This window comes from Vombatus ursinus, unplaced genomic scaffold (assembly GCF_900497805.2).
Source record: "Vombatus ursinus unplaced genomic scaffold, bare-nosed wombat genome assembly UNPS02014839.1, whole genome shotgun sequence".
Lineage (NCBI taxonomy): Eukaryota > Metazoa > Chordata > Mammalia > Diprotodontia > Vombatidae > Vombatus > Vombatus ursinus.
The window spans coordinates 3,917,505-3,929,558 of NW_020954617.1; the positions used below are offsets into that span (position 1 = coordinate 3,917,505).

General features: G+C 38.6%; 1 protein-coding gene across 1 annotated transcript in view; it reads right to left on the reverse strand.

The window, feature by feature from the left end:
* GRM8 (glutamate metabotropic receptor 8) overlaps window positions 1-12,054 on the reverse strand; it is a 907,987-nt gene that overhangs the window by 718,825 nt on the left and 177,108 nt on the right. The window contains exon 2 of the mRNA XM_027840194.1: window positions 3,690-3,906. Coding sequence (XP_027695995.1) covers window positions 3,690-3,906 — 217 coding nt within the window. The remainder of the gene's footprint in view (window positions 1-3,689; window positions 3,907-12,054) is intronic.

The following is a 12,054-nucleotide window of genomic DNA, read 5'->3' on the forward strand; positions in this document are numbered from 1 at the left end:
CAGATGAAAATGTATAGATGGGTTGTGACCTGTCAAAATGAGATTTGTCCTGGGCCCTCTTCTCTTCTCCCTCTATATTCTTTCATTTGAGGATTTCATCAGTTCCTATGGATTCAATTATTATCCCAGTGCTAATGATTTTCAAATCAACTTTTTCCAACCCTAACTTCTCTGCTGACCTCTAGTTTCCCATCTCCAACTACCTATTAAATCTCTCAAACTAGATGTCCTGTGAATAACTTAAACTCAACATGTCCAAAACTAAACTCATTATCTTTTCCCCAAAACTCTCCCCCCTTCCAGACTTCTCCATTACTGTCAAAAGTACCGCCCTCTTCTGTCGCCCAAGCTCCCAACCTAGGTGTCATCTTTGACTCTTCTCTCGCTCTCTCTCACTCCTATATCTGATCAGCTACAAGGGCATGTCAATTGTTGTAACATCTCTTGCATACTGCCTCTTCTCTCCTATGACACTGACACTCATCACCTCACACCGACTATTGCAATAGCATAATGGTGGGTACCCAGCCACAAGTCTCTCCCCACTCCAGTCCATCCTCCACTCAGCTGTCAAAGTGATCTTTCTAAAGCTTGGATCTGACCATGTCACTCCCCCTACTCAAGATCAAATATAAAATCATCTGTCTGGTGTTCTAAGACCTTTGTAATCTGCTCACCCCCACCCCACCTTTCCAGTACTTTACTCCACGCTCCTATATACTCTGTGACCCAGTTACACTGGCATCCTTGCCGTTCTTCACACAAGACACTCCCATCTCCTGACTCTGGGCATTTCCACACATACAACATTGCAGCATGTGAAGGAATCAAAAAGAGCAAACTCCCATCTCAGAATTGTCTTTTTAAAAGGGACCCTATTAGTTTTCTTTTCCTGGGTATTTGTCACATTGCTAAGAACTGACACTGGATAATAAGTAATTCACCAATTCTGCTGGCAGAAACCAGAGTTGTCATGGGAGTGGATGTTTTTCTAAGGCACATTTGGATCTTTATTTCAGCATCCGGGAGAATTGTTTACAATGTGAAGAACAACAAAACATTATGAGGCCACAGGGTAACGTAGAGGCACATGTCATGTATGAGTATGCTGTAACATGCTACCAACATTGAATGCTGAAGAAGAACTAACTGAAAGGATATATCATCAGACAATATTAACGGCTAGCATTTATAGAATACTATAAGGATTGCAAAACACTGCACAAATATTATTATGTTTTTTCTTTACAACAACCCTAGGAGTTAGGTGTTATTATTATTATTATTATCCCCATTTTTACAGATGAGGAAAGTAAGACGGATAGAGGATAAGTTAGTTCCTTGCCCAGTATAACACAGCTATTAAGTGTCTGGGGCTAGATTTTAACTCAAGTCTTTTTGTCTTCAGGTCCCATACTCTATTCACTACAACACCTAGCTACCATAGATATATCAGCCTGGAAAAGGATATATACCAATCATGGAGTGAGAATGGATAAGCAAAAGACAGTTTGTGTGTTCCAGTTATATCCATGAAATGTTAAATGATCTAGAGAAATGTTCCTTGAACATTGAGTGGACTTTTGTTGGAGATTTCTGGTAGGATATGGACAAGCGTTCTAAGGATGAGGAGGCAAGGGAAGGTTGTAATCTGCCACATTGATGAGATCATAGACCTATCAAAGTAAGTTCACTCTAATGACAGTGTAATATAGAATTGATACTTTCAGAAGGCAGCAAGCAAACTGGGTCTACCCTCACTACCAAGTTGATATGTTGGTCAACCCAATCTAAATGGTTAAATCAGTCAGGCCTCAGGTCAAAGTCTAGTTCCTTATATTCTGAACCACCTATATAACACCAAAAACAAAGAAATCTGGCATAAAATATAGCCTGTCAAATATATGTGTGTGTAATGTAGATATGTATACATATAAACATACATGAATATACATACATAGACTATATTACCAGACCTGTGATTTCATCAGTATAGAGAGTTCCTGGGGATGAGCTCCATCTTCCAATTCAAATGACACTTGCTCTGACGTATAGTAAATAAATGCCTGGGATATAGGTTAAGTGACATGTTCATCGTCACATAGCCAGTATGTATTAAAAGCAGGACCTAAACCCAGGTTTTCCCGATTCTGAGGTCAGCACTCTATCCATATTGCATCTCATTAATGATGCTGACACCTTATTATATCATAACACTTATTTCACTAAAAGAATGAGCCCTGACGGTTCCCCAGAAGAGATCCTATTTCTTCTAAGTGAGCAACTTACTCCCTCTCTATAAACAGGATTAGGCCCATTATTTTAACTAAGTACCCGTGTATTTCAAATCAAGCAACCCACAGGAATATCATGCTTTCTTCTGGAATTAGAATCTACAAGGAAAGCATTGGTAAGCTGTGCAGAATTAGTGAAGGAAACATTCAGGAGAAGGAAAATTCCATTATCTTCTCTTTCTTGAAACAATCTAAATGACTTTTCTTTCTTGGAATCTGAAATCTCTCACTACTGAAAAGTAACTTATTTTTATTTTTTCCCATGAAATTTTGCCATTCGGCTATGGAAACAAATATTTAAATATTACACATAATGTGTTAATAATAATAAAATGGTTTACATAATGACTTCTCTTTTCTCATATACAAAATGAAGGGACTCTTTCACTCTCAGCAATATAGAAACCTTGAGGGACTTTTTTTTTGTATTTTTTTAAACAAATGGAGGGAGAGAATAATCACTACTAGGTACAAGGCACTGTGCTAAGCACTTTGAAAATATTATCTCACTTGATCCTCATAACCCTGCAAGGCAGGTGCTATAATTATCCTCATTTCACCATTGAAGAAACTGAGACAAACAGAGGTTAAGTGACCTGCCCACAGACACACAGGTATAAATGTCTGAAGTTAGATATGAACTCAGGTCTTCCTGATCCAAGGCCCAGCACTCTATCCACTATGCCCCTAGCTGCCTCTAATAGGGCATGGATTTACACTGCACCATCCATTTTTGCCTCATCTTTTCCTTCTTATGACCAAGGCGTTGCATTCATGAGATTGTCATTGGGTAATGAGTATAATCTATAACCACACAAGAGAATAAAAGTAACTAAGCCCTTTTGGGATGAGAAGCCATGACTTAACCCTCAGCCCAGTGTTCCCATCTGCTGATTACACATTGCATTCCATGCTAGAGCAAGCATACACACACATGGCAAGAATGAAAATATGAAAAACGTCTAGATGATAGAATCATTTAATAATGATATCAGTGAAACATGGCCTTGGGGACTATTTGGGACTTTTTTTAAATTTAATGACTTGCAAATGTAAACCTCCTTCTATAACAATCAAGAAGTATGTCATTTATTCAAATTCACAGTAGCTCCAGTGCATAAGAGAACTCCCTCATCAAACAAGACAACTTCTTAAAATGTTTGCCTGAGCCAGGAGCTCTTTCCCAAATTAGCACCAAAGTGTCACCTTGACAGACCTATAGACACACAACGGAATCATTCATAATGTTCTCAGCCTCCCTCAAGATCAGACAGTCTAGGTCGTACATCTGCAAGAGTTCTAATTATTACACATGGCCCAGACAGCACTTGGTGATACTCAGTCTTGGGCAACCTGTCTACAGGAAATACAAAAACCTGATCAATGCCCACTTACCAATTTCCCTGGAGAGCTGAGTAAATGCTTCCACACCACTCTCACCGTAGTTCCCCTCAGAAGCCAGTGTTGACACATAATTCCATCCAAGAGCTGTCACAATATCGACCATGGCTTGAGCTTGATAGGAGTCAGGTGGAACCACTCGGGAGAAAAAGTCATACCGGGTGTTATCACTGAGCTCTGGAGCTGTCGATGCATAGCTGATTTGAGGTATCTGCAAAGGAAATGACAGGTTATTTTAACCTAACTCAACCGTCGAATAGGCACACATTTATATTTGTTATCATATTTTCTATTATACATGGTGCCAGGCGCCATCCTAGGCACTGAAGATACAAAATATGGCATAGTCTCTGCCCTTGGGAAGATTACAATTTAATGAGGGGATGTACATTAAAAAGTATGAGACAAAAGGAACATAGAATAGGGACAGAGGAGAGAACCACAAAAATAATGCAATGAGAAAATCTGAAAAGGTTGAAAGAACACTAGCTCTGGAGACAAAGGACCTAGGTTCAAATCTCACCTCCTGTGATATTTTTATTGCCTTTGGAAAGTCACAACCTCCCTGGAGGGATAAATTTTTTTTTCTTTGCATCCCAACCACCTAGCACAGTGCTTTGCACATAGTAGTTGCTTGACAACAACAACAGCTAGCACATACATAGCTCTTTAACGTTTGTCCTGTAGATAACTCAAATTCAATACGCCAAAAAGAGAATTTACCACCTTTCCCACCAAATGCCTCCCCGTTTCTGAATGTCCTTACTACTGTTAATGGTGCCACATTCCTCTCGATTACCCAGGCTTGTGACCTTGGTGTCAGTCTCAACCTCTAACTCTTCCCTCAGCCTCACCCCACACATCTAATCTGTTGCCAAATCTTGTCCCTTGTACCTTCACAACATCTTTCATATATAGCGCTTTTTGTCCACTCACCCTGCACACCCTGGTGAGCCTGGGCTATTGTAATAGGCAACTAGTTGGTCTCCCTGCCTCATGTCTCTCCCTACTCTAATCCATTCTTCACTGAGTTGCCAAAAAGATCTTCCTAAATCATTGGTCTGACCACGTCACTCCCTACTCAATCAACTCCAGCAGCTCCCCATTACTTCCAGGATCAAAGCCCTTGATAACCTAGCCTCTTCCTACCTTCCCTTCCATATACTCTATGATGATCCAGAGACTCTGGCCTTCTTGTTATTCCTCAAACATGATATTCCATCTCCTGACTCAATGCTTTTTCACTGTTTATCCCCAATGCATGGAATTTTCTACCTTCTCATCTCTGCCTCCTGACTTCCTTTAAGACTCGGCTCAAATTTCCTGGTCCCCCTTCTTCCCTTACTCCCCTTTGCCCTTCTTCTGAAATTAACTTCCATTTCCTCTCTAGAGAAAGGGAGAGGGAGAAGGAGAGGAAAGGAGGGGAAAGAAAGAGAGAGAGAGAGAGAGAGAGAGAGAGAGAATACACACACATAATATATAAATACACATATATGTGTATATACATACATACATAAGTCTTGTATATGCAATTGTTAGCATATTGCCTCACCCACAGAAGAGCTCCTTGAGGGCAAGGATCATGTTTTGCGTTTCTTTGTGTCTCCGTTATTTAGTACAGTGCCAGATCCACAGTAAACACTTAATAAATGCCTGGTGACTAGTTTACGCTACAAACTCATCATTTATTCTCTAATGTAATGCAACAAATGTTAACATTAACAACTTTAAAAACAGAATACAGATCTTTGTTGTTTGGGGTGTGGGAGCAAGGAATGACTACTTTTATAAGATACCCAGACAGATTATCAAAACCAATCTTACCGGATAGTTTTCCCAATCAAAATTTTCTGGACATGTTGGCCACCTTGCTGTTCCTAATACCCACAACAGTCCATCTCTAATCTCTGAGCCTTTTTGCTAGCTGTCCTGCATGGCTAGAATCTTCTGTCTCCTCACTTCTGACTGTTGGAATCCCTGGTTTCCTTCAGATCTCAGCTCAAGGCTCAATTTCTATACGGAGCCTTCCCTGATCCCTTAAGTTGCTAGTGCTCTCCTTCCCCAAACTACCTTGTATTTATTTTTTTAATATCCTGTTCATACTTTTGTATGTATATGTTATTTCCTCTGTTAGAATGTAAGCTCTTTCAGGACAGAGAATGTTTTTACTTTTCTCTTTGTATTATTCTCTGCCAGCAACTAGCACATTTTCTGGCATGTAAGAGTTACTTAATAAATGCTTGTTGATTGATGATTAAACCTGAGATTAACTGTATAACCAGAGACCGCATGAGTTAAATCATGTGAACTATGTGTACTGAAAAATAAACTTTCATGATGTTGTGCTTATGAAAACCTGCTAATTAAACGGAGAAAAAATAACTGGGGAAAACCCAGTGAGCAACATAGTCCTGTACTGAACAGCAGAAGTTCTGGGCTCTAATCCCAGAACTCATACCAACCAGCTTTGTGACCCCTTTACTTCCCATAGGCAACACAGTGGACAGAATGCTGGACTTTGAGACATGAAGACCAGTTTAAATCATATCTGTGATGCTTCCTGCCTTCCTAGCTGTGAGATCCTGAGCAAGGAAATTAACCTCTCAGCCTCAGTTTCCTTATCTGCAAAATTAAGGATTGAACTCAATGTCTTCTAAAGTCCTATCCAGCTCTAAATTATGATCCTATGATCACCTCTGTGGGTCTCAGCTGTGTGTATAAACAAAGCACTTAAATCAGATAATAATCTTTTAGGCATCTTTTAGCCCTACAATTCCATGATTCTAAAACTCATGGGTTCTAGGGCTATAAACCCTACCCAAACCCTAGAAAGTGAGCAGGCTCTGTATCTTTTTCATAATAACATCTTCATATGCACTTATATATGTACCTGTTGTCTCTGATCCTTCTGACCCCCATCCTCCACCCACCCACCATCCCCTCACTCCCTACCAAAGTAAGATCCTAGAAGGAACGAACTGTTTTCCTTTTGTATTTGTATGAGGGTGTGTTCCTTTCAGATTTCAAAAAATTTTGGGGACGTAGGTGGCAAGTTATAGAAAGAATGAAATATATGGGCAAGTCTCACTCAGATGACTTTATCCTATGAATAAAGGGTGAGCGCCTTTTTCAGAAGCATCACTCAGACTACTTTTATACCTAGTGGATCTTTCCACTCTTAGTTAAAGACCAGAGGCTACAAGTAGCTCATTAGCATATGAAAGGGAAGCCAGGATAGTGAATTTGCCCTCAAGGTATTGGTTGCCACTGAAATTTTTCTCCAGCCACTCCTTTGAATAAAGCAACTAGTAAAATTTAGAGAAAATAAATAAATCAATAAATAAACAAACTAGGGGACCCTAAACCCAAGAGTTGTTCAGTGGTTCTGGAAGTTAATGGACATTGCTTGGTTATGGCCTAGGTTACAAAGATGAAGATTTGGGTAAAGTCACTGGATGTCACCATAAACTAGCATAATGTCTCTCATTGGGAGTACCCATCCCTAAATCTTCAGAAAGGAGAGGCTAAATCTCCCTTCTGCCACTTTCTCTCAGGGAGGTGACCAATTTCAAAGCTTTGTCTACTACTTAAGTTATGATGATTCTCTTTTTCCTGTCTATACAGTTGCTGAACAATCCAATCCTGTTAACTGTTTGCTTGGTAGATTTTGCATCTAATCCAGATCCTCTAAGATTATGAGGCCACTTAAGTTCTCCTGCTAAGTTCCCCTGCCTTCCTAATAGGACTTATTCTCATCCATGACACCTAACCCTATCTTTCTAGCTTGCTATTGATCATAGGAAATAAACTATATCTGATTTGGCCAGGGGTGGGGGGGGAAGGGAGTGGAGAAGACCTCAAAATGCATGTTTCCTTTATTTGCAAAGATTCCATAGCAGCCTCATTTTTGAAGGACAGAATATTTATTTAAAACCTCAGGTTGGTAGAGAACTCTCCTATCATCATTTCTACAGCACAAACATTCCCTAGCCCTCTCTGGGTACCCAATAGTTTCTTCTTCTTCACAGAGTCCAATACCAAGATAGCGTGGACAGTCCCCACTCTGCCCATAATAAGGAGCCACCCCTTTCTAAAAATGAGCACAAAGTGTGAAAATTGAGTGTTTGAAACCAAAGCTAATTATCCCAAATTACTACCTTCAGTCAGTCACATTCGAGGCTGTTTAATTAGCAGCTGGCATCATCAGTTTAAGATTAATTAAACAGGTGTAAAGAGGACATAAAATAAAAATGCAGGTATAAGAAGGATGTTGGAATAATTAGGCAGTGGGCTTTTCCCCAGAAGTCTAAAATAACTTCCCTCCTTTAGATTAACTCCAAAAAATGCAAACTAAAGCATTTGGTTTGAATTTTTTCTATATTCAATTTCTGGTAGACTGTACTCTTTTATAATCGGAATTAAAATACACTAACAGTATTTTTAAATAGTGCTTTTAACTAAGATGTGTTCAAAACCTCATGACTTTAAAACTATATCACTAAGCAATTGTCCAATGAACATTTAATATGTTTCTAGCCTGATCCCATCTCCCCAACACACACACACACACACACACACACACACACACATACACACACACCTGTCCTCCTGTTAGGGATGAAGGTGACAGGGAAAAAAAAAAGACTACAATGGTTCTTTTTTTTCTCTTCCCCTATAGTATTCACCATTACCATCAAACCCTTCTCTCATCTAGTCAGAAGAACATGGCATAGTAGAATAATGGACTTGGAGTCCTAGAAAGACATCGGTACAAATCCCACTTGAGATTTATTGGCTGGGTGACCTTCAGAAAGACATTTAATTCTTTGAGCCTTTATAACACAAAGATAATAATACCTGTGGTACCTAACTCACATAATTGTTGTGAGGAATGGGAAGAATGTTGAATTTGGAGACAGAGGATCTGGGCTCAAATACTGGCTTTGCCACTTTATTACTTTTGTGACCTTTAACAAACCATTCAATCATTTTGGACTTCAGTTTCCACATTTGTAAAATGAGAGAGTTGAAGCAGATGGCCTTTAAGGTCCCTTCCAGCTCTAAATATATTATACTAAACAAAATAATGTATCTTTAAAGCATTTTGGATACTTCATAGTGCTATGCATATCTATTATCGCTACCTTTGTATCTCTCCCTGTGTCTCCACGGTGTCTAGCACAGTATCTTGGATATAACAAATATTCTTTGAATATTGAAAGAAGTCATCATGATGCTTAGGACCCAGTACCTACCTGACTACTTATTTGTTATGTAACCTTGAGTCAGTTATTTACCTTCTCTGTCCTTCAGTTACTTCATTTATAACATGGGAATAATAATACCTGCCATATCTAGCCACCTGATAATATTGACGTGAGAAACAAAAGGAAAATGCATGTAAAAATCATTTGGAAATTTTAAAGTATTATTTAAAGAATTATTATTACTACTACTATTACTATTTCCTTTTCTCCTCCCTTTATCATGAATCACAGCGTTTTGAAACACACTTGATTATTTTACTTTATATCCCATTTTGCAATGTTTTCATAGAAATTTTGTTTCTAGTTAACAGAAGCCAAGAACCAACATTACTAACAAGGGGTTAGTAATGGGGTTCCCTTCTCTGGAAGCTCCTCTCCCAGCTATTTTTCAGATAATTGGCCTCATAATTTATTCAGATCCCAAAAAAGGAGGAACCTTTCAATTAATCATTTTCAATGTGAAAAGATTTGTGCAAAAACCATTCATTTGTGCTGAAAATATTTGTCATCATGCTGTGTAGATGAGTTACCAAATTTAAAAAAAAAAGATTTTTAATTAAAATGCTTGTCTGTGTCTCCAGTTTTGGCAAGTACAAGTCCTATTTTCTCTAATAAATAGATGAAACTATTTTGTAATTAGCCTATTTTATGCCACTGTGTTACTGGTAATCTTAGGGACAAGTGATTGTCCTCTTGGAATTCATGATAGAGAAGAAAAAGAAAGCTGGGCATTGTGTAATGCACATTCAACTTGCGGCGTGCAGCTTTAAAGTGTTCAGAAAAGGATAAGTAGATCAGCAAAAGCAAGATGTAAGAGGAACAGCAAGCTCTCAAAAGTGAAATTCCAAAGACATAAACAGTGGGGGAGGGATGACAACAGGAAAGGAGAGCTGTCTAAGAAGACAAATGTGGATGGGCAGGGGACTGATTAAACAATGTAGACTTCTGCTTAATGGTGTGCATAGATGAAGGAAGCAAGTACAAATAATAGGAGATGAATACTAAAGAGTGACACGGTCCTGAATAGTGTCAAATGTACTGAAGCTAAGAATGAGCTAAGGCTTGTGATGAATTATAAAGACAACAAACTTGGCTACTTTTTCTTGGTTTGTTTTGCTATGTTGGGGGCAAGAGGAAGATAGAATAAGTGATGCATTGTATGCAACAGATAACAACAAATGGTGACAAGTAACAGAGAAGACAAAACTCTTTCATTTTTATTTTGCTTCTATTTTCTCTGACTGGAAAAACAATCCTGGAACTGAGGATAAAATTTGAAGTGGTGAGCAGATAGTTGAAACCTGAGGTACAGGAGGAAATTACAAAAGAGTTCTTATTTGTCCTCAACAAGATTCCTTCCCCAGGTCTTGATGAATGACAATCTGAAGTACCCTAAGAACTACAGAATGTGACTGCTGACTTATTGCAGTGATATTTGAAGGACTGAGGTGAACAGAAGAGAAGGGCAAATGTTCTGATTTTCAAATAGAAGAAAGATGATAGTGTCTTCAAACTATAGACCAGCGTGCTTGACCTTGAACCCTGTCAAAATTCTAGAATGTATTAAAACGATTTGCTTCTTATTCAGAAAGGGAAATAATAATTATTAAAAGCTAATGATTCCTCATGATGGTAACAAATGCCAGACTAATTTCATTTCCTTATATGGCATGATAAATATGCCAATAGATCGAGAATTCTGTGGACATGATATATGAAGATTTTGGTAAACCATTTGATAAAGTCACTCATGCTATCCTCAGGGGAAAGAAGGAAAGGTGTAGACTACATGACGATTATGCAGTTAGGTGAAGTCACATTTTGTGGAATTGCTAGATGTACACATTAATGAATTATTATGAGTTTGAAGGGAAATCTCTAGGTGGTTTCTCAAGAATTTATCCTTGGCATTGTGATATTTTACAATTTTATAAGTGGTTTGGATGATGTAATAGATGGTATGCTGGAGGTCTTTCTCACTATCTCCCAACACAGTGAGGGCAACAAGAGGGAACGTTCTGGCTGCCCACTCGGCATTCCTTGCTATGCCACATGACCCAATGATAAAAGGCTAAGTGCCATCGCTGGTCATCTTGACTTTTATCTTGCCACTGGACTTCAGTGACTCTGAGGAGAGAGTGAGGCTGACAACTTTGCATAGCTCTGTCTCACTTAAATCCCATTCACTTGCAAGTCAAGACCTCACCCTCCTGATGTCATTGGTCCTCTTCAAGAATGAAGGACTAACAACAACATTACCAGCCCACCTTATTTTCCTCTCACACAGTTCCTTGCTGGCATCCTTTCCCTTTGTTCTTCTTCTTCAAAGTTTCTCCTTGGTTTTATATTGCATCCTGCTGATACCCACTATGCACCTTTCATTGCTCTCTCTGTGCTGCTCATCTTTATTTCTTCAGAAGTACTTGTATCCCATGTCTCATTGCCATATAACAACACTGGTAAAATGTTAGTCTTTTCTTTCATGGGAAGATTGACGTCTGTAGTAGAGCTTCGTAGTTTTTACAAAAGCAATCTAGCTATTCTTCTCCATGATGTCCATTCAAACCCATGTTGAAATTTGGGCAATAGATATTCTTCATACATGTGGCCTATGCTGTTTGAATGGACAGGACAAATTCTTTTGAGTTATTATAGATTTCTCCCAGGAGGCTCTGCAATGACTTGAAGCTTGATACAATCAATGCAATGTCATCTGAAAACAATACTATCTGGAGGACCTCACTATCCAAAAGGAATTATCATTTGGAACAAATTATGATATTTAATATAAGTGTAATTTGGTACTTTTATGAATTTCATGGCATAATTTACAATATTTCTTAGGTCCAAAACACTTTGTATAAGAATAAATTTCCAATTTTGTTATGGAAGTCATTAAAATATTATTCAGTTGATTAGAAATTAGAGATAGCTTAGCATAATAGCTAGAGAGACAGCATAGTATATTAACTAGAAAGACAGTCTTGGAGCCAGGAAACCCTATTTTCGAGTTCTGCCTCTGAAACATGCTCTCTTTGAGCCTGGACAATCACTTAACCTCTCAGTATTCTAGGCAACTCTCTAAATTCTAT